The sequence below is a fragment of the Trichoderma virens genome, assembly GCF_000170995.1.
Source record: "Trichoderma virens Gv29-8 chromosome Unknown TRIVIscaffold_85, whole genome shotgun sequence".
NCBI classification, from domain to species: domain Eukaryota; kingdom Fungi; phylum Ascomycota; class Sordariomycetes; order Hypocreales; family Hypocreaceae; genus Trichoderma; species Trichoderma virens.
Window position 1 is genome coordinate 558069 of NW_014013664.1, and position 22373 is coordinate 580441.

The 22373-nt window shown below is 45.5% G+C and overlaps 9 protein-coding genes across 9 annotated transcripts; 4 read left to right on the forward strand and 5 right to left on the reverse strand.

Moving 5' to 3' along the window:
* Nucleotides 1-333: 333 nt before the first annotated feature.
* TRIVIDRAFT_43834 (uncharacterized protein) lies at nt 334-3642 on the forward strand (the record flags this gene model as incomplete). The annotated part of the gene is made up of 1 exon (XM_014097546.1): nt 334-3642. The coding sequence occupies one exon, from the start codon at nt 334-336 to the stop codon at nt 3640-3642; it is 3309 nt and encodes a 1102-aa protein (XP_013953021.1).
* An 818-nt stretch (nt 3643-4460) lies between these two features.
* On the forward strand, nt 4461-7702 carry TRIVIDRAFT_231565 (uncharacterized protein; the record flags this gene model as incomplete). The annotated part of the gene is made up of 14 exons (XM_014097547.1): nt 4461-4548; nt 4632-4936; nt 4993-5040; nt 5093-5146; nt 5200-5291; nt 5358-5422; nt 5476-5529; nt 5582-5855; nt 5907-6415; nt 6474-6479; nt 6541-6604; nt 6658-6984; nt 7033-7296; nt 7364-7702. The coding sequence occupies 14 exons, from the start codon at nt 4537-4539 to the stop codon at nt 7633-7635; spliced, it is 2346 nt and encodes a 781-aa protein (XP_013953022.1).
* Nucleotides 7703-7945: 243 nt separating this feature from the next.
* On the reverse strand, nt 7946-8812 carry TRIVIDRAFT_193911 (uncharacterized protein; the record flags this gene model as incomplete). The annotated part of the gene is made up of 4 exons (XM_014097548.1): nt 7946-8214; nt 8331-8489; nt 8539-8706; nt 8779-8812. 4 exons carry the CDS (start codon nt 8810-8812, stop codon nt 7946-7948), a joined length of 630 nt encoding a protein of 209 aa, XP_013953023.1.
* Nucleotides 8813-11451: 2639 nt separating this feature from the next.
* TRIVIDRAFT_121115 (uncharacterized protein) lies at nt 11452-11892 on the reverse strand (the record flags this gene model as incomplete). The annotated part of the gene is made up of 1 exon (XM_014097549.1): nt 11452-11892. A coding segment is annotated over one exon (441 nt), but the record flags the coding sequence as incomplete, so codon positions are not given.
* Nucleotides 11893-13312: 1420 nt separating this feature from the next.
* On the forward strand, nt 13313-13869 carry TRIVIDRAFT_66855 (uncharacterized protein; the record flags this gene model as incomplete). The annotated part of the gene is made up of 2 exons (XM_014097550.1): nt 13313-13324; nt 13393-13869. 2 exons carry the CDS (start codon nt 13313-13315, stop codon nt 13867-13869), a joined length of 489 nt encoding a protein of 162 aa, XP_013953025.1.
* A 911-nt stretch (nt 13870-14780) lies between these two features.
* Nucleotides 14781-15779, reverse strand: TRIVIDRAFT_43884 (uncharacterized protein; the record flags this gene model as incomplete). The annotated part of the gene is made up of 1 exon (XM_014097551.1): nt 14781-15779. The coding sequence occupies one exon, from the start codon at nt 15777-15779 to the stop codon at nt 14781-14783; it is 999 nt and encodes a 332-aa protein (XP_013953026.1).
* A 1061-nt stretch (nt 15780-16840) lies between these two features.
* On the reverse strand, nt 16841-18268 carry TRIVIDRAFT_66857 (uncharacterized protein; the record flags this gene model as incomplete). The annotated part of the gene is made up of 4 exons (XM_014097552.1): nt 16841-17321; nt 17378-17798; nt 17854-17925; nt 18013-18268. 4 exons carry the CDS (start codon nt 18266-18268, stop codon nt 16841-16843), a joined length of 1230 nt encoding a protein of 409 aa, XP_013953027.1.
* A 917-nt stretch (nt 18269-19185) lies between these two features.
* TRIVIDRAFT_225381 (uncharacterized protein) lies at nt 19186-20169 on the reverse strand (the record flags this gene model as incomplete). The annotated part of the gene is made up of 3 exons (XM_014097553.1): nt 19186-19557; nt 19618-19992; nt 20053-20169. The coding sequence occupies 3 exons, from the start codon at nt 20167-20169 to the stop codon at nt 19186-19188; spliced, it is 864 nt and encodes a 287-aa protein (XP_013953028.1).
* Nucleotides 20170-21344: 1175 nt separating this feature from the next.
* Nucleotides 21345-22118, forward strand: TRIVIDRAFT_193913 (uncharacterized protein; the record flags this gene model as incomplete). Its single annotated transcript, XM_014097554.1, has 2 exons — nt 21345-21641; nt 21690-22118. The coding sequence occupies 2 exons, from the start codon at nt 21345-21347 to the stop codon at nt 22116-22118; spliced, it is 726 nt and encodes a 241-aa protein (XP_013953029.1).
* Nucleotides 22119-22373: the final 255 nt, after the last annotated feature.

Below are 22373 nucleotides of genomic sequence, written 5' to 3' on the forward strand. Positions count from 1 at the left end.
TTGGAAGCAGCACGCATAGCGCAATTCTTTTCTCGTGAATGACCATGGACTTCACTTCCTAGGAACATTCACATTTTCTGCCTTCTTCGTCGCGACTGGATCAAACCACTTGGCGCTCGGTCGCCTTTCATTGATGTCGTCCCCACGCTTATGAGAGCACTGTACTCTGCCGCTGGCCAGCTCCAGCGAGCTCCAATAACGAGCTTCGTTCGGCTTGCTCGCCACCGAGGACGCCGCATTGCTTGGAAAGCGCAGTCGCGATGGCTCGCTGATGTTGTCCAAAGGACTGAATCGAAGGATATCAGGTCTTTAGCTTGTAAGATGCTTGCGATGATGTTTGCGTTTGCGATTTTGGTATTGGTAGCTGATACTGCAACAACAGTGTCTTCCACTCCGCGATACAATGAAGTTGGTGTACAGCAACTCAGTGATCGCATCTTCTCTCAGATATTTCCCGGGGGCTCCGAACCGCCGCCTGAGGAGCTGGTAAAGCTGTCTAGAGATCATTTGACACGACACGACCTCTATGGAAAGAATACGGATAACTCTGACCCCATCGCTTTCGACCTGCCCGAACTCAAGGGCGAGACCCTCGACGAACACTTTTACAAGCTTGGAATCGATTGCGCCGAACCATATTTGCGGCTGGCTAAAGAATTCGCTTGCGCTAATGTCCCTCTTAAGCCGAAGCAATGGGTGCGACAGAGTGGGTGGACCAAATATTACTCTGATGGGACGCCACCGGAGTCGGTGGAAGCGCCTGATGAAGAAATGTTGTGTTTTGACACAGAGGTCATGTATAAAAAACACCCCTTCGCAGTAATGGCTTGCGCAGTTAGCCCTACGGCTTGGTATTCTTGGCTATCCCCTTGGCTACTGGGCGAGACCGACAACGAGCGACAGCTAATCCCGATTGGCGACCCAACCAAAGACCGCATCGTTGTGGGACACAATGTCGGGTATGATAGAGCCAGAATACTGGAAGAGTACAGTCTTAAGCAAACTCGAACTGGATTCCTCGATACCATGTCGCTGCACGTTGCTGTTAATGGTATGTGCTCACGACAACGCCCGACCTGGATGAGATTCAAGAAAAATCGAGAGACGAGAGAAAGAGTCGCTAGCGGAGACGTTGATCAGGGCTTGGCGGAGCTTTTGAAAAATAAAAGCATACACGAAGAAGAGGAGCTGTGGCTTGAGAAAAGTTCAATCAACTCACTGCAGGATGTTGCCAAATTCCATCTCAATGCCACCATCGACAAAAGTACGCGTGATGATTTTGTCGAGCTGGACCGCAAAGTCATATTGGAAAAGTTGGATCGGCTCCTGGAATACTGCGCTGCAGATGTGTCCACCACCCACAAAGTATATCAAATCGTCCTCCCCAGCTTTTTGAACGTTTGCCCACATCCAGTCAGCTTCGCTGCCCTGCGGCACTTGTCATCTGTCATCCTACCGGTCAACGAGACTTGGGAGTCATACCTCGCCCATGCGGATGCGACATATGAGAAACTAACTGCATCGGTCCAGAAGAGGCTAGAGGAGCTGGCGAATAAGGCTTTGGAAATAAAGGAGAAGCCCGAGATTTGGAAAAATGATCCCTGGATGATGCAGCTGGACTGGTCTGGCCAAGAAATTAGGATGGTCGGGGGTAAACGCAAGAACGATCCAATAAGACAGGATGGAAGACAGAAGAAAGCAGGCGAACCGAAATGGTATAAAGATCTCTTTGCCAGCAACAAAGCTCCCATCAACCTAACGGTGCGAACTCGCATTGCGCCCTTGCTATTAAAGTTAGCTTGGGATGGGCATCCATTATTCTGGTCTAACCAGTATGGCTGGGTGTTTCGAGTCAACCCGGCCGATGTGTCCAAATACACCGCGAAGCAAATGCCGGAGTGCATCTTTGGTGAATCTGATCCTGCTCTGCGCGACGATTGGGGGCACTCATACTTTAAGCTCCCTCATAAGGATGGCCCCACTGCTCGCTGCTCGAATCCTATGGCAAAGGGATATCTCAACTATTTCGAAAATGGAACTTTATCATCAGAGTATGAGTATGCGAAAGAGGCGCTGGAAATGAATGCTTCATGCTCCTACTGGATGAGTGCGCGCGACAGGATAAGGTCCCAGATGGTCGTCTACGAGCACGACATATTCGCCACCAAAAAAGAGGCCAAAGAGATGGAAGTTGGAGAGAAGCGTCAAGGCTTCATCTTGCCCCAGGTTATCCCAATGGGCACAATCACTCGGCGCGCAGTCGAGATCACCTGGCTCACAGCAAGCAATGCCAAGAAGAACCGTGTTGGGTCTGAATTGAAGTCGATGGTCAAAGCTCCAGATGGCTACTGCTTTGTGGGTGCCGATGTAGACTCGGAAGAGCTCTGGATTGCTAGCCTCGTGGGCGATGCAACGTTCAAAATCCATGGCGGAAATGCAATTGGTTTCATGACGCTTGAGGGGACAAAAGCTGCAGGCACAGATTTGCATTCGCGGACAGCGGCAATCTTGGGCATCACTAGAAATGACGCGAAAGTCTTCAACTACGGGCGTATTTACGGAGCTGGACTGAAATTTGCTGCGACTCTTCTTCGACAATTTAATCCTGCACTCAGTGAACAAGAGACAATGGATATTGCCAAGAGGCTGTACGCCAACACCAAAGGCACGAAGACCAAATGCAAGGCAATAAACGAGCACACATTCTGGAGAGGCGGAACAGAGTCATTTGTATTTAACAAGCTGGAAGAATTCGCGGAACAGGATTGGGCCCGAACACCAGTGTTGGGAGCAGGCATCACGCAAGCCCTTATGAGTCGCTTTGTGAGCAAGGGCAGCTATCTTCCTTCCCGCATTAATTGGGCCATTCAATCCTCAGGCGTCGACTATCTCCATTTGCTGATCGTTTCTATGGATTACTTGATCCGCCGGTTCAACCTCGATGCTCGACTAGCCATCACTGTCCACGACGAAATTCGGTATCTGGTGAAGAATGAGGATAAATACAGGGCTGCACTTGCACTCCAGGTTGCAAATATCTGGACCCGTGCCATGTTCGCACAACAAGTGGGAATCAACGATCTTCCACAATCCTGCGCTTTCTTCTCTGCTGTCGATATTGATCACGTTCTCCGCAAGGAAGTTAACATGGACTGCATCACTCCAAGTCACGAAACTCCGATTCCTCATGGTGAGAGCCTAGATATCCAGACACTCCTGGATAAGGGCCTTGACGCGCAACTCGACTCCTCCATCGTTCCGGATCCTAAGTTGGCCCCGAAGCTTGATGATATAGCGTATATACCGCGCACTCCTGTAATGCAAACGCTTCAAGAGTCCTCGCAGAGCAATATTTCGTTTATCAAAGCCCAGATCGTGAGCAATGAAGAGGAGTTGCAAGGTATCGTCAAGGATGTGCGGAAGCTTACGACGTCGAGGCCTACAACATCGAGGCCTACAACCCCGAAGCCTACAGCGCCGAAGCCTCAAGCAAATGATGTGCTTTTTTACCAAAATCCATGGTTGACGGACTTTGGCAGCAGCCAGCCCAGATCGAACTCCAACTTCTACAGGTATCAGGATGGGAGTCGGAGTGCGAGGGTCAATCAAAAGCACAATGCTTCCCCTGGGTCATTTCATTAATGTACAATATGGGTTTGTTCGGCAAGTGAGCGGTACGAGACATGTACAGTAGTAAGAGGTTATATGCTTTTTTCATTTTCTTTGTTGGATTATGTGGATAAAAAAATGTGGCTGTTATGGCTTGGAGTTGGGTGTGTATGAGTAACGACATATTCTTTTCGGGGCACGCGGTCATGGATTTATGGATAAAGACGGTTCGTGGATTTGTGTATTTGTGGTTACAAATGTACGATAGAAGATGAAGGTATATGCATGTATATCGATGCGCCAGCTTTGATTCACTCTATTCTCTTTGTTTATTCGTCAAATGGCCTCATAGGATGGTGGTGCCTGTACTATTTGGCGTTATATCATTCACTGAAACATTGTCTAGAGAGTTGCATCTAATCGTGTTGTAGGCGGCTTGTCGAGTCACATCTTGTGAAGTTACGTGTAAGTGGTGAACATGCAGGAGGCGCATTTATTTGACCGAATCCCTCACCCAATCTTTATAAAAGAACAAATAATTCATTCTAAACTCTAGCAAAGCTTACACTGTAAGAATTATCTATGCTTTACATTATTTATAAAAGATTAGGTCTTATATTACGTTTCTATAATCAAGTGGTTTAGGTTATACAGCCCAGTGCAATCTAGCAGACCAAGCCTCACTAGCATGCGGACGAGGACCGCAACTGTTAGTGGCTATTGTTGTCTCTAGCCAATCACAGCTGCCACATTACATGTCTACTAATTTTTTTTTGTGACGTAGCTCCGAGGCCGGCTCTCTGCAGAGGAATTGAAGTTATCACCAGCATCCACAGGCAGCGCTAACTATTCCCTGGTTGTCGCTGAAACGCCAGAAACGGTCTTTTTGGAATCATCAATGCCTTTTCCTGGCTGTAGATATCCATCATGACTGCGCTAGTATGCTTCCCTACCAACCATCAATGCTTTATCGCGTGCAGGTATCCCATCCAAGAAGCTTGACTGACAGTGTACTTCTTTAGCGAAGAGTCATATCTCTTAATGCTGCCGCCATTGCGGCGCGGCAGACTCGAACCTCAATTGCCCGCTCGCGATTGCTGTCGGCATCTGCGACTCAGTTCCGTACCTATGCCGTAACCAACCCCCGACGGCAACAGGCCTTCCAGTCGCAAACGGATAGCATCCCCAAATCCTCTGCCTTCCAGTCCTCTCTGCACTCCGCCACCCCGACCAACCCACAGACACTTACCGAGAAGATTGTACAACTTCACGCAGATGGCCTCCGTGAAGGAAGAAGAGTCAAAGCTGGCGATTATGTTACGTTGCGGTTAGTCTATGCTCAGTCCGGATACCAAGAAGTCGAGCTAATATTATGTGCAAAAGACCTCATAAAAGCATGACCCACGACAACTCCTGGCCCGTAATTACCAAGTAATAACACCTACTCTACTAATGATAATTACACGCTAACTGAGCTGTGTAGGTATATGGAAATGGGCGCCACCTCAGTCAACGATAATCGCCAGGTCGTCATGACGTACGCTATCTTGCTTCCAATTCAGCTCATATACCCTCTCTAATTGCTAGTAGACTTGACCATGACGTACAGAACGACTCTGAACAAAATCTACGCAAATACCGCCTGATTGAGGAGTTTGCCAAGACGCATGGCATAGATTTTTGTATGCTGGCACTTCCGGGACTTCCCGCCCCAAAGATGTATGAAGCAAGGTAAACTGACTTACTAGATCCCGCTAAACACGGAATCGGGCACCAAATTATGATTGAAGAAGGCTACGCTTGGCCGGGAACCGTGAGCAAAACATCTATTTAACGTTATGGTAATTGTTATTCACTTAGATGCAGGTTGCCGTTGCTAGCGATAGTCACTCCAACATGTACGGTGGTATCGGATGTCTTGTTGGTCGCTCTACTGATTGAACTATATCTTCCTTTTCCTAACCTCTCGTAGGGCACGGCTATTGTACGCTCAGACGCTGCAAGTGTCCTGGCAACCTCTACAGTATTCTGGCAGGTTCCACCAATTGCGAAAGTCACTTTCACCGGCGTCCTGGCTCCGGGGGTCACAGGCAAGGACGTGATCATAGCATTATGTTCCTTGCTGCAATCTGATGTGCTCAACATGTGCGTCGAGTTTACCGGGTCTGAGCAGACTCTGGACAGCATCCCCATTTCCGAACGATTGACAATCGCCAATATGACAACCGAATGGGGAGCGCTATCAGGTCCGACTCTCTCCCCCGCAACTCCGCTGAGTTACTAATACGTATGGGTAGGACTCTTCCCTGTTGATGACAAGCTCATCTCATGGTACCGCGGCAGAGCCACAGTTGCAGCCATGTCTGACAGTCCTACCAAGGATCGGATAAATCACGAGCGGATTGATGAGCTTTTGGAGAGCCCTATGGTTGCTGATCCTGGTGCTAAATATGCCAAGGAATTTTATCTTAACCTCTCCACCCTTTCGCCCTTTGTTGCTGGTCCCAACTCTGTGAAAGTTGCCAACCCCGTCAAGGACCTCGAGGCTCAAGATATTGCTGTGGACAAAGCATATCTTCTGAGTTGCACCAATGGCAGGAGCGAGGATTTTGCTGCTGCTGCTCGTGTATTCCGTGAGGCTGGTACAGATGGCAAGCCTGCCAAGATTCATCCTCGTGTCAAGTTCTATCTTGCACCTGCATCTCTGGCTGAACAGAAAATAGCGGAAGAGGCCGGAGACTGGCAGATCCTCGAACAGTCTGGAGCTGTGCTCTTACCAGCAGGGTGCGGACCATGCATAGGACTCGTACGTACCAGATACTATATGATTCAGACGTTTTTGTTCAGTGCTAATCTTTTTACAGGGTACTGTATGTACCGGATACTACTATATGATCTAGATGTCGTTGCTCAGTGCTAATCTATTTACAGGGTTTGCTCGAGGAAGGCGAGGTAGGCATCTCGGCGAGTAATAGAAACTATAAAGGGCGCATGGGTAACTCGAGCCTACGAATCCAACTTTTTATCCAATACTAACTTGCTGTTTAGGTAGCCCAAAGGCACTGTGTTATCTCGCCAGCCCTGAGGTAGTCGCAGCCAGTGCTATTCGTGGTAAAATCACTAGCCCTGGTTGGTACCTGAAGCCCGAAGGTGTCGAGAAGGTTATCTTTGGCGAGGGAACTGGTGACTTTGTTGCCGACAAAGCTCACGCCGTGGGAAATGCCGTTGACCAAATCATTGGCGAGATGGAGAGCATGATTAGCGCTGCTGAAGGAGCCGCTGAAGAATCGGCCAGCCCAGTGGCCACTGAAGAAGAGACCTTGACTGACGTCCTCCCGGGTTTCCCTGAGAAGATCGAAGGCGAGATTGTTTTCTGTGAGTGGTTTTATATGAACTTATGGAGTTAATTCCTAACGGCGGCAGGCGATAATGACAACATCAATACTGATGGCATCTACCCTGGCCGCTACACCTACCAGGATGGCCTGACCAAGGAGCAAATGGCCAAGGTGTGCATGGAGAACTACGATACCGAGTTTGGCAAGATCATTAAACCAAATGATGTGCTGGTGGCTGGTGGAAATTTTGGTTGCGGCAGTTCCCGAGAGCAGGCTGCCACTTCTATCCTAGCCAACCAGATTCCTCTCGTTGTTGCCAGTAGCTTCGGCAACATCTTCAGCCGCAATAGTGCGTACCCCTTGAGATTCTCCTGCCTTTCCTCATGATGTCAAGCAACTAACGGAAATATTTCCAGGCATCAACAACGCCCTCCTTGGACTTGAGATCCCAAAACTGGTTGAGCGGCTTCGTGAAGCGTACAAGGACGATGCGGAGAAGCCCCTGACTCGTCGTACAGGCTGGAAGTTGCTTTGGGACGTCCGTCGCTCCACGGTTACCATTACGGAGCAAGATGGCTCCTCTTGGGAGCAAAAAGTTGGAGAGATGCCTCCTAGCGTTCAAGAAATCGTCGCTAAGGGGGGTGTGGTGAAATGGGTTCAGTCGAAGATGCAGGCTCAAAATGTGTGACTGGTATTGTGAATAAACAAATAGAGTTTATATCCGTATGTATTATTCTATGTATATGTATTCAAGCAGCTGCGTATTTTCATGACAGAATCAAATGATAGTTACATCTTATATAAAGGTTGCTGATTGGCTTGTAGTATCGTATGCATGGCAGCCAGACGAGGCGGCTGTTTTTTTCATCACGCAGCGGGCATCTTTCCCGATCTGCATCACTTCAACGTTTGCAAAATAAGAGAGGTGAACCTAGAAATGGTTCTAATAGCTAATGCAAAGTGCGAATTATGATCTAAGTACATGAATATTATGTTAATTACTCTTTACCTTGAACCTTCTTCTGAATGGCGATCATCTTCTGCACTGAAGGGCGCTGCAAGACCCTGTTATGCCACGCAAACCAGTCAGGCCACAACTTCTTACGCTCCTTGGCAGTTGCAGCCTCTGCATCGCCCAATAGAATAGTGTCCAATGCCAGGTCCCAAGGGATATATGCCAGGTCGGCCAGAGTAATCTTGTCTCCAACCAGGTACTCTTTGCCTCGGAGAGCGCGGTCTACAGTGGTGATTGTCCTTTTGACTAAGGCTTGAAAGTGCTTTGTTGAGCCCTCATTCTTCAAGATGTGTTGCGCAATCAGACCCTGTTTCGATTAGAACATTAGAACTGATGAATCTTGAATAATGGAATCATTCTTGAAAGACTTGCCTGAGCAAAGAATGGTCCCTGGGAGGCCGCCTGAAATCCGAGCCATTGCTTGACAAGAAGCTTATTTTGCTCGCCCTCCACGCTAAAGATACCCTTCGTATCATAATGATCAACTAAATATTCGCTGATCAGGTTGGACTCTGTCAACTCAATTCCTACTGAAGTATTAGTCGCTGACTTCATGTGGACATTTGCTATACAAACCAGTTGTAGGGTCCTTGATCCATGGGACACGCCCAGCTGGATTTTTCTTCAAAAAGTCTTCGTGCTCAACACCACCACTCGCCCCTCCAAAGGTGAGGTAAGTAGCATTGTAAGGAATTTGCAATTCCTCGAAGAGAATTACATTCTTCCAAGGGTTAGGGCCATCGCCTTTGACAAGACTCATCAGCTCATTGCACGACAATTATACCGTTAGAATACAGATCTTGGTGATACACTTACGGTGAGAGTAGAAGTCAATTGCACTGTTTGCCATATTTGTCTTTGTTGTTTCCCCGTTCTGGGATTGTGTTTTGCTAGAGGTTGATGTGGGTAATAGTTGAACTTTTTGGAGAATCTTTTTAATGTCTATATCCTAAATGATATGAATTCTTGAGAAATTTCGGATTGAGATACTTATACTTTTTCAGGCCCTATGTCATCGATATTCACTCGTAGTGTTTGTATTCCATCTGTTTAGTCAGTACAGCTCCGCACCAGTTCCGGAGCAACAGGCTAAAATTTTTGGCCTCTAGTCAGTTACTACATATGTTTGCTTTGTATTGGGTTGCTTCATGCAGCCGTAGACACCATTAAGTTTGACAATCAGAGTATAGCTCATTGTAATTTACTACCTAAAACATACCTAGTTGATGGCACGGCAAATATGGAGAGGCTTTGAATGGTTTCCTACATAGAAAATATATTATAAATTTGGATTTTTCTAACCTTAATGGGGCGTTCTTTTTCTCTCAATGTTGGTGATAAATACCAAGCCATGTGTAAGATGCAATGATGCAGTTCTAGTGGAACTCATGATTCCATGCCAATTGAATGTATAATGTGGAAGGGGTAATTGAGCATGACACAACTAGAGGGCATTATTAAGCCTCTGTGAAGGAAATCCTGAGATAATGATATCACATTGCGATTTTGTCCGCACCTTCGTCCGCACCTTCGTCCGACGTGTTAATGGCGTGAATTGACTACTGGAGGTAGCAAGACCTCAATTTGGTAACGTCAAGCGAGGGGCGTACATGCGGGCCCCGGAGCCTAAGTCTTATGGATCTAACCAGGAGCTTTCCCCAATTGTTGGCCTAACGCGGAGTTCTCCGTGCCTACTCTGTCGGCTTATCCCCGTTGCTCTCAAACTACACGGGCACCGAGAGAGTTGGCGTAGCAGGTCCGCAATTTCGAGTTATGTCCACCAGCAATGCCGGGCGACTCTTCATGCGTTAGTGTCGTAACGATCGGAATATGCGGACAGAGATTTATTCTCCTGTCTTCTTAGATTCAACCTTGCGAAGAACTATTCGAAGATCTCTTCCATAGTAACAGTTACCTCTGCAAGTTGGGCATATAAAGTTTCAACGGTTGAGAATTGGCTATCCCTGGAGCGGAAATCAGCGGTTGCCTAATCAAGCCTTGTCTACATGATGTACCCTGGCGGTTGATATTTACGTCATGCAAGAGTAAGCGTCAGCAAGCTGCTGGACATATATGTCACTGAAGACAAATGCATCTCCTTTTGCATGAGCTCTTCATTGGAAAATAGAAACACCAACATCTAAAATTCCGCCTACCGAATAACTAAGTTAAAAATGGATCTGAAGGAATCTAACCCCTCTATCTCCTCGTGGAACGACAGTCAATTCAGCTATGATATGTGGGACCCCACGGACATGACATATGTAAGTGAACCTCTCTTAGGCAAAAGACTTTTTCGGAAAAGGGGCTGAGAAGTGATTAGGAAGCATATACGGAGGTGATACAGTGCTTTTTGCCCACCAAGCAATCAGATTTCGTTGCTCCTTCGTCGAGATGCCACTCGCCTACCAAATCATTTACCTCACAACCAGTTAATGGAATGTCAGAAGGTTTAGTCGAGACTCCAAACCCACCACTCTCAACTCCATCGAGTCGATCTCAATCGCCTGCATCATCATCATCAATATCACAAGTCGATCTAGCAGTGATACACAAACTTTCAAAGCGACAGAGGAACAGAGACGCGTAAGCACACTGCCAAAGTCCCCCCCAAAGAAAAAAAAAAAAAAAAAAAAAAAAAAACCAAAGGAGCGGAGGCTAACGTAGAGCATCAGGCAACGAGCGTATCGAGGGAGGAAGGAGAAATTGCTTCAAACCCTTGTAGAAAAAGTGGAAAAGCTTGAAGCTGCGTATAACGCGGTAAAAGAAGAACGCGACCAGCTTCGGCAGAAATTGGATAGTTTGGCCGACCTCCCTCCACTTGCTGACGATAGCATTCCAAATTACAATGATCAATTCGCCGCCTTTACGAATTTCCAATTCGACAGCTATCTATTCAGTAATCTACCAAGACACCAAACCGTATTACCACTATCATGAGAAAGATATCATCTATTCGTTGACTCCTGGAGGTTATTTCCACCTCGTTATATTACACACGCCATAAACCGCATACCTAGAAAGCCATGGGATTGGGACGATTCAACGAAACAATAGATATATATTTACATACACTCTTGTAATGACGGCGAATAACCTTGGAAAAGGTCATGGTTTTATTTGCTACTTTTAATTCGATTGCGAATGTGTATGCCGTAGTGAGGTATCGAATCCGTTGATCAGGCCTTGTAAAGTCATCTATATGTGGATTTTGCGACATATGAGCTAGAGATTATGCCATGACAAGAAATCGTTGGAGGGCTATTGTACTTGATGATGTAAAAAGCTCAAGTTATACAAGAGAAGGAAAAAGTACAAAATCTTAACGTTCAGTACACAAAAGAAAAGCCCAGCCCTGCCCATGATAGACATAAATTATGCTGTTGGTGAATATTTATCCATGACAAGGAAGAAGACAGCCTTCAGTTTCTAGGTATTTCGTTTCATCGCCATCAATTGAATCACATAATTAACCCATCTTGATTCTGAATTTCTCTCCCCTACATCTAATGCAAACAGAAATCTGCTCACACCATTGTATGCCGCCACAGCTACCGTGAGTTCCACAATTTCTCTGCTGCTGAGGCCTGAGTTTTGCAGTTCCGCGAATATTTCATCTTCTATTGCAATATTTCTTGTTATGGCATCGGCATATCTAAGGACAGCCCATTGATCGAGACTTAGGAGTCCTCTGTCCGACGGCTGCAGCGTTTCCAACACGCTCATTTTTGCCGAGCCAAATCCTTCACAACGGTGTAGCATCGCTATGTGGCCGTCATATTGGTACCAAGCTCGGTTAAGCAGGGCAACACGGCAGATTGCAAGCTCTAGCAGATCAGCGCGTAAGACCGATCCTGAACAGATGGCACCAAAAAATGAATGCCAGCCTCCGGCAATTGTAGGAGAATGGAGTAGAGTTCGGTCAAGCGATATACGTAGGGAAGATGCATCTTTCATCGGATATCTTTCCACAGGTAGTGGCGCTAGAGTAAATGAATGCTTGGTTTGGGGCGAGTCTTCAGTATTTGTTTCCCCCAGTGTTTCTTGCGTCTTCGAGTTGTGCTTATAAATCGAGATGCGGTATACTGTGACATTTGTAGCTCTCAACTGAAATATGTATATATGCACGTCATTTGCTATCAGACATCACGGTTTCTATGTCGTAAAAAAGTGTTGAATTCTATGGCATCCTATTACCAGTATTACTGTAGCAACATAAGCCATGAGTTACGGCACGTCGAATGCTCGCACCATTAGCGCAAAGCCAGTAACTAAGTGGACTACTCGTAAACCTTGTGAATGCAGATTCTATTCGTGACTATTGGAGGCGAGGTATAATTAGTTCCAGTTATTTCCGCATTGCCGTCGCTTGTTTAGTTACTAGGAGGTGGGTCAACTACGCATGTGGCAGGAAGATGAGGAATCAACATTTGATGCAATATCTATTGATCGTGAATTGCAGTATAGGTGCTTATTGCAAGCTCGTGTTTAGATAAGTTACCGAAATGCGACTACATGTTGGTCCATATTTGGCCCCCAGTGTGTATGTCTAGTTGCATTACGAGCGAATATGGAGGGATGGGGCACAGCATCGCTCTGTACTCAGGAAAACAGAAACAGAGTGGCGAGGTCTGTAGGTTGGGAATATTTACGACGTAGTATACTGAAAGTAAATTGGCATAATGTGAATATGTAATAATCAAGGTCTCAAACTTAGTAAGAAAATTACGACTATGAACTAAAAAGGTATGCTAGGATATACCTGTCAGTGCTTTACCCAGCGGCGTGATGCGTTTAGCACTGAAATAAGAAAAATATTAAGGAATCAAGTATTCCTATTTAGTAATTCTGTCTCTTACAAGTCACCACATAAATAAATCTGTAAGCAACGGAGTTGAATATTGATGAATGGACTTATGAAAAGAAAAGATGTGTGTACCAGGACGGGGCGAACAAAATATTCAGTATATAAAGCAGCACCGAAAACAGCCATGACTTCTAAATAGCAAAAACACAGAGCAGTAGATTTGTCAAGTTCCAGACCAAGGCTATCAGGTCTTCAAAGACCTCTACAGACGTCACGATGGGTGTAACGATGATAGCAGAGGGAGAAGATGATGATCATAGGTCTATCTACCTGCATAACCTAATATATATATATAGGGACGTCCTCGGACGTCCCTCTCCTCTTTCCCTTTCCTCCCTGCCGATGGGCAGGAGGTGCCCCAACAAAGGCAATACATCCAACATGCCGTTCACAAAGTAGCGAGTCGAGTTTAAAACGCAAGATGGAACAACCCTTCGCGGAAACTTGACATTACCAGGCGCATCAAAAGCACCATCTGTTATCATGATTACATGGGTATGGGTACTCTGATCAACTGATGTATCCTAGAAAGTGAATGAACTGCTAATGAACAATTCATCTAGCTCACTTTACTAAAGGAACATGGTACAGCTGACACCGCTGAAGCATTCCACAAAGCTGGTTTTGCTACACTGCAATATGATCATCGACACTGGGGATCAAGTGACGGGCTACCCCGACAACATGTAAACCTCTTCCAGCAAGCCGAAGATTTGTCAGATGCTATCACATATATGGCTGGTAGATCCGATGTAGACGGCGATAGAATTGCAATTTGGGGAATTGGTTATGGCGGAGGAGTTGTAGTGCAAACAGGCGCCTATGACAAGCGTGCAAAAGCGGTTATGGCGATATCTCCATTCTTCTCTGGGGAGATTGATATGCTCAGATTTCCTCCGACTGCATACCGGGAAGCATGGGAGGAACGAGCTTCTCGGATTGCAAACCCCGAGATTGAGCATAAATACGTTCCCATCTTTGCGGAGGCCATGGAGATGGCTGAGAAGAGCCCACTGGCTAGCATCATTGGAAACCCTTAGGGATTCTTCTTGTGGTCAACATTTAAGCTAATCTCAGATGCTGCAGGAACACCATGGGAAAACAAGCTGACGCTTGAGAGCTTGTATTGGCAAAGCAAATTTGAGCCTACCTCATCGATACATCGTATTTCTCCTCGCCCGATTTACTGGGTTGCAACCGATGCTCCGTTATTACCAAATTACCAAGACCAGGTCCGAGCTTATGAGAAAGCGTTTGAGCCGAAGCAATTCCACAGTTTCTGCAGCTTAGAGGAGTCTGTTGTTGGCCCGGCACACGAAAAGAATCTGCAGGAGCAAGCTGACTTTTTGAAGAAATGGGTGTAGTGAGCAGTTAGTCACAATGGTCGATGAATAATATTCACGGATGCCTGCCAAGTTATGGTGTAGTATAGAAAAATGCTGAAAATCGGAAGTAATATGTTGCTCTAATCAAGAATTTTGTTCAGTCATCGCAATAATGAGTGTGGTACTGACTAGCAAGACAAAGAAGCAGTTGCGCTTACACACGAGTCTATCTCAAAATTCTGCTTGTAGAGAAGATAAGATAAGATGGAATCATCTTCTTGTTGGATTAGACTCAAATGGATTTATTCGATTACTACAAAGAGACGGTAGAGATACATCTACGGAAAAGAGTAGTGAATAAAGTGAACATAATTGGGTGATTCAAGTATTCTCATTGTATCTGCGGCTTCATGTCTTGTACATAATTTGGATAATGATTTTAGTTCTGAGCGGCCTGTTCGCGGTTACCAACTTCATAACTCAGGCAGACTTACACCAGCTCATTTAGCAGCAGAAAATGTCATGATTATCGAGGTTATAAGAGAAGGTTTTGTTATCACTAGTTCTATTCTAAAAAAAAAAAAAAAAAAAAAATTCTACAATTCGAATACTAGTTAACGTTCCGCCTACTTACGCTTCGCAAGTGCCAAAGCTGCCATGAATGAGTTGGCGTAGATAAACGTGTCTCTCAAGAAGTATCGCTTCTTAGGATACCACCCTAAAATTTGCTCGGACCTGGCTCTGTTGGCGTTGTGGTTCCCGCCAATAACATCCAAGAACTCTGTTTCCTCAGGCTTGTACATTTCTACCTTTCCCTTGCATCCAAAATAGAGAGCGTCGCGCTCAAACAGCAAACCAATCGGAAACTGATCTCCCACCAGCTCGAAAACCGGATGTACGCTGTTTCCATTGATGAGCTGCAGTTTGTTCACCGCTAGCTCAATTGCAGCAGCTACATCATCAATATTGGTGAAGCAATACACCTGATCTTCAGGGTCGACGGCGATTTTCATCACGTCAGTAGATCCTGTGCGCGCTCCTTCAACTAGAGGACCCAGAATGCGAGTCCAAGAGGCGCCTCCTCGAGCCCAAATAAACGATGGCTGGATGATAGCAACATCAAGAACTGCCCTAGACTCCAGAACCTCCTGTTCATATAAAAGTTTTGACTCATTAAGGCCCTCTTCGGGTACGGCTGATTGCGCTTCCGCAGTCATAGGCTGAAAGCTCCCGTAAGGATCCTCTGTTGATCCTTGGGTCCATATTCCGCTCAGAGTGACAAAGCCTAGTTTTGGTTGAATGAAGTCTTTGCCCTTGGAGAGCTGTTGCCGCCTGATCTTCTCAGCTTCCACAATGGTGCTTAAAAGCCTTGACTTGGTTGTCTTGTCGTTATAGCTGGTGGTATCCACAATAACATCGATTTTATTAGAACAGATGAGTTCGAACGCTGCCTGAGGTGAATCAAGGTTCCCATTAATGGGAATGATTTCCTTGGTAGCGAGGCGGAATCCTTCCTCTTCGCTCTGAGATGCGGCGTAGACGTAATTATCACCGCTACGAATGAGCTGTTCGCTAAGAGCCGAGCCGACGTAACCAGTTGGTCCGATAACAAGTACGTTAGGCATCTTGACTTGTAATGATCTTGACTTGCTATGATACGTCGATCTGGTGTACTATGTCGCTGTTGGTATTGATGGTCGCTAATGTTCTTGTTGATACACTATTTCTGTGTTGTCTTGTATCTCTTGTTGATATGATTGATGTATCGTTAGATTGTGTGATCATACTATTTTTTTTTTCCCCAATTCCTTGTGGACATTCTTATATCCAACCTACGGGGCACGTCGGACGAAACTTCACTATATTTTACTCATTATGTGCCATATGGATTTGGAACTGCAATCGAAAAACCAGGAACGCGTCTTGAAACGGCAATGGAATCCCCTGAACTATGTGTAATCTTTAGTAGCTGATGTACTATTCGTCCGAAATGACGTCCGGATCTCCGCAGTGGCGACAGAGATCTAGAAGATGATATAGAATCAAATGGCTCATTTAGGATAAAGTTGAAGCCTATAGATCCGCTTTTTTCTTTCCTTCACGGTTAATGTAATAGCGATCTGCGACGGCCACGAATTTTCACTCATTTAAAAACTAAAATGAGTCATTACAATATGAAATGCTGCTTGACATTCTGGTCTTTTCATAAGGTACATCCAGCAAGCTCCCATGCTTTCGTCTAGGCAAATTAGCTGAAAATAGTGGTTTTTAGCCGGTGAGAAATAATGAATGTAGGTGCTAATTGTAATTGCCCAACGGATATGAGCCTGTCTTTCATGTCGTCCTCAGAATCAGGAGGCAGTTGTTGTTACGTTTTCTTTCTATTTGTTTTGGGGACCTAATTATAGTTCTGAAGAGAAATTACTCTCATTGAGAGTTTAGATTTTCACTACTGTATAAGCAAGGGTGGCTAATCGACTGCATGTCAAAAGGGTTTGGCCTCTCTTGTCCGCCCTTGACCCTCCTTCAAAAGCCAAAGTCTTCATGCAATGTGTAATTACTCTTGCTTCGAATAAAGCTGCTTGATCTAAATTCTTGTTGGTGGTAGCAGCGTTATGAATCCATCTGCAGCCGCGGGGGAGTTTTTTTTCTCCCTCTCCTTTTCTCTCCTTTTCTTCTTTTTATCTCATGTTAAGACTAGTACCGTAGGTGTCTGTTTCAGAGTCTTAGTCCAATTATCGCCCATCTCTCGGCAATTCCAAATGTGATGGAGCATGACGAATGCGGTTGTTGTGTTAGTAAATGCTCCCCTTTCAAAAATACCCATCAGTTTTTTGGAGAAAAAGTTGCGTTTCGCGGGGGCGGAACTCTCCGCTGCAGCGATGAAATACACCCAAGCCAACGAATTTTCACCAGGCGCGTAAGCAGGTATTCCATCAACAGTGATTTTAAGATTGTCCAGTGTTTCTTCAATATTCGCCGGAGGAGCGTTGTGCAAGATGTGAGAGGAGTAAATGTTACATGCTTGTTTTATAGCTTCTTCTATTGCTTTGAAGATGCTAAGAATTCTGTCTTTAAACGTCTTGTCGTCAGAAGTTGTCTGTGAGTCATGCTGCGCAAGTATTGCATATTGTTCTTTGAGAAGAGGCTCTGCGTAAAGTTGTAATCTATTCATTTGGGTTAATGAGCGAATAATGAAGCAGTTCCCAATGGTGGCTCTTACATTTCAAGCTGGTTGAGGAGAAACTGTTCTATCACGGACCGGGAACTCGCTGTCGGTGGGCTGCCATGTTTCATGGCCGCTACCCAAGATTTAGCCATGTTGACGAGAAGGTAAAATTGTTGGCCTCCGTTCATCATATCTGTGATCAGCATGAGAATTATGGCAGCTAGAACTGCACTTCTAGTGGCGCCATTAGCAGTTTCATCTCTAGAAAAGACGGACAGCTTCTCAACGGCTGTGGACTGTAATCTTGAGGCTAAAGGTGACAGCTTAGGGCGTTGGAATCGTAGGTGATTCGCTGATGCTGCTAATGTCGCAGACCGAACTAGATCATTGGAGCAGGCGAGAGGAAGGATCATAGTTCTATACCCATTGGAGAGCCCATCTATCGCGACAAGAGTTGGGGCAATGTTTTCTGAGACTGATCTTGGCGTTAATTAGCGCCCCGAGATGTTCTTTGAGGTGGATTCACATACAGTTATAGAAAAGCATCCTGGTTAAAGGATCGAACAGCTCAATACTCTGTGGTATTGTGGTTGACTCAAATCCTTTGTTATCCAATCATTGAGTTAACAATCGTTTATATAAACAACATGGCAAATAAGACATACTCAATCATAAGTACTGATACTTACCGAAAGCATCACTTGCTAACAAATTCTCTACGATGCAAGGGTCTGCAGTGCTCGGATAGCTGCTTGAAAATATGCCAGTTGCAATCTGCCCGTTGAAGCTCTGAATATGGACATTAATGTTGACATTATTGATAGTTTGAAGAGCATTTTGTGACGATGATGGGGCGCGTCGTGGATTCCTTGACTCATCAGACATTGTCGTAACTGAGGCTCTTAGTCGGAAGATCTCGGCTTCGAGCTCGTCGATGTAGTCCATTGTTCTCTGGCGATGGGCACTGCATCATGAATCAGCACTGACCCTTGATCACGATCTCCTCGTGCTCAAGAAAGCGGAGTATGGACGAAAGGAGAAGTGCTAATCACCGTTGGGCCTTAAGAACTTGGTGTCTCCGTTTACTGTGCTCAGTAACTTCTGCAGGCTTGGCTTGACCACGGCTCTTGTCAGCAGCAGAGGAAAGGGCACTGTGTGATATTCGTAATTGTCGTCTACCTGAGTCCTCAGATTGAGGAAATTTCAGCGATGTTGTACCCATAACACGCCGTCGTCTCTCAGGAATCGTCTCTCTGCGACCTCGTGTGGTCTTGTTCGCGCCATCTTTGCTTTTCCCAGATTGCTTGATGTTTGAACTATCCATAATTACAAAGTGGGATATCAGACAACTTCACATTACTAAGAGAGAAAAAGAATCTCGTCCTCGTTGGCCACGCGCGAGTAGTTTGTTTTAAAAACACATCAGAGGTTTCTGACGCAGTCAATACTGGCGTCTACAGCTTATTGACACAGGAACTGGAGGTATTATACACGTGAGCGGCGCCGAGTTCCCAGACGGAAAAGGTCCAAGTTTAGTCTCGACCATTATAGCAAAACGCTCCGAAGTGGCTCAATCCAAGCGTCACAAAAAGAGGGGATCGGTTACCACTTCTCAAATGCTTATTATTGTCAATTCAATCCAGCAACTATTTCACCCGAACGATAGCGAGCTACGTAAGCGACTAAGTGGTAACCAACTCCACTCGAGTCCGAAATGATGCGGCGCTAGATGACGAAGTTGCAGAGTAAACTTGTGAATGCGAAAGCTGTAAATGCTCTTTTTTTTTTTTTTTTTTTTTTTTTTTTTTTGGGAGGGGGCGAATGTTGTAGGACAACTCTGTATACTCTGAACACTAAGCCCTCTATAGATAGTTATTCAGAAACTGAATCTGTGCTGTGATATTCTTCTCAAAACTGGCGCCGAAATAGTTGGCGACGTGGTGGTTATTTAGCGTGACAAACTGCTTTGGTTCCCCTGCTTGCTCAAATACCCTCTTATGCGATTCAAGGGGTGCGGTCAACACGTCTTCCACGGCGGCTAAGTATAGCAATGGTCGCGGGCTGATCCTGCGGATGAAATCTTGGGGTTCAACTTTGCTAATATCGTACAAACTCCGCAATGTTATCTTGTTTTCCCAAGGAGTGCCTGCGACATCAGAACGTTGTTTACCTCCAGAGATGAACTCAAACGCAGGAGGAGAATGTAAGATAACCTGTCCACGTTCGCCGGACGCCTGCCCAGAAGAATTATCCTAGACTTGTACATATGTTTCTCCCATGGCTGGGTTTTGTACTCTTGCAAGACGTTCCACCTTGATCTGTTCAATCAACCCTGGAGGAAAGCTTGTTGCGTCTCGTGATCCCGATGGCAAAGGCATGACTAGCACAACAGCTTTGATATAATCGTCGTTACCTGCAGATATCATTGCGGCGCCACCAGAACGCCCTATTCCCCACATGGCAATTCGGTTACCATCTATCCCTGGAACACTTCGGGCAAAAATTACTGCGTCATGGTAATCCTCTGCTTGCTGCATTGGATTTACGGCGTTTCGTGGTTCTCCTTCGCTAGAGCCCCATCCCCGGTGGTCATAGATAAGCACAGCATAGCCAGCAGCTTGAAAGCGAACAGCAAAGTCGGGTAAATAGTGTTCTTTCAGCAACGTTAACTACAGTAAAAGAGTCAGAAAAACAAGAATATAAGTGGCGACGGCGATTATGGGGCTAACTCCTTGTGTCATGACCACAATAGGGGCGTTATTGGCTGTATTATTTGGCATATACAAATCGCCTCTTAGAGTCACCCCATCCACCGTTCGGAATTCAACGCGCTTCGAGAAAGCCATCTTCTTCTTCTAAGCTCTCGGCAGAGGAGTGTACTCAGTATGTCGGGATTCTTAATTATTCGTAGTAATAGTAGGTTAGTGATTAGTTGTAATTATACCACCCTGTATAACCGTAGGGGAAGCGCGTGGTTTTTTATGGCTGTAATTCATCTCCAAAAGTTTTTCCGCCGCTATCAATTTGCTAGGGCCGATTTTTTATTAATAACAATAGACAAATCATGTAAAACTCAAAAGGAGATAGGGTGACGCTGTCACGACAGGTGGGATGTGTTGCAGCTGTGATTTTTAGACTCATCGCATCGCTTATTTTAGGCAATATGTTTAAGCATCAAATAAAACATGTCTTCAAGTTGATCACTCGGCTTGCCGACGAGAGACCACTTAAGCTACTCCGGGATACAAACAACAGGGTCCTCACCACGCAATCACTCCAGTAGCATCGTTAACAGAATAGTGCAGAAGATGCCCAAATAGTAATATCGCGAATATCAGACATTATTGGTCAAGTTCGCATGGGTTTTTCTGTGACTGCTACGTTGTAACATCCATCAGATATTACTACAAAGAAATCCAACCCATAATGAAAGCAAAGGCGGCGCGGGTCATTTAGTCAAGAAGACGGGTAAACCCGCATTTACCCTCAAAGGGGCAAAAGGATTAGGAATCTGAGATTTAGGGTATTTCCATAATAAGGAAAGCGATTCGGACCAAACTGGGGCAACTGGGGATTCCATTAGTTAGTTTGAACTCATTAACGGTGAGTCAAACTACCATGCAATGTGTGACGGGCGGAAGTGAAGCGTGTGCCGCAAGTGGTACAACCAGGTTCACAACTACCTATCCATTGGGATTGCTAAGGTGTTGCAACGTGAACGGTTTACTCTGAGTTTGTCAGCTGTTGCTTTCAATATGTAGAGGAATAACATACATCTAGTCAAACTAAAGCGTCTATTACCAATATAGGCTGCTCTCACACACCAGTTTGGCTGCCGATCGCTGAATAATTGATGGTTGATGGTCTGTTCACATTGGGTATATATAAGTGTATCGCATGAGCGCTGCTTAGAAGAGATTAACTCCTGCAACACGTATAGAGAAAAACATACTCAATCCACTCTTACTCAACAATACTTTACCAAAAACTCACTTAATATCTGAAGAAAACTCCACAAACAATGGCTGCATCAAATTTTTTGGCCGCTACTCTGAAGTCATTACATCGCCCTGGCCAGCCCCTCATTCTCGCCAATGTTTATGACGTTTTATCAGCGCGCGCCGTAGCTGCTCTTCCGAGCTGCAAAGCACTCGCGACAGCAAGTTATGCTGTTGCTAGAGCTAACGGGACAGAGGACGATGACATGGACGCCCAGACAAACCTCCGCGCAGTCTTACCAATAGCGAAAGTTGCCGCAGAGTTCAAGAAGCCATTCACAGTTGATATTCAGGACGCATATGGAGAGAAACTCGAAGAGGTCATAACAGCGCTTATCTAGGGTGGTGTTCATGGAGTGAACTTGGAGGACGTCAATAAAGACACTCAGAAGCTTTACAGTCTACAAGAAGCTGCAGAGCGAATCAAAAGGACTTTGAAGGTCGCAGAGAATCTTGGAGTTAAAGATTTTGTGGTCAACGCCAGATGCGATGTTCTTATCCACGGTGGTCAGCTTAGTGAGGTTCTCACTCGAGGCAAGGCGTATCTCGCTGCCGGTGCTACCAGTGTATTTGTCTGGGGAGGATCGAAGAGGGGTGTTAGCCGTGATGAAGTAGCAACGATGGTGAAGGAGTTTGATGGGCGACTTAACGTTTCAATGAAGCTGTCTCCTGACGGGTTGAATGCATCTCAACTGTCGGAAATCGGCGTGGCCAGAATAAGCATTGGGCCTGCAATTCAGTTCATCGCGATAGATACATATGCAAAAGAAGCAGAGAAGATTTTGACTTCGGTTTAATGAAGTGTACACTAGAATAATAAGGCCGAATAGACTGTATCCAGGTAATACAACATTATTTTTTTGCTATTAAAAGTTGAATGTTCGGTTATGGCGTCGGATCTAATGGCCAGCTCTTTGTATATATGGAGAAGACATATTTGGTATTCCTTATCAGAACCCGTAGACTCAGACTTCAAATATACGTACCAGCTGAAAAAGGCCGTATCATAGCAATCCAAACTGTGAATTCAATAAATAATACCTAAACTGATA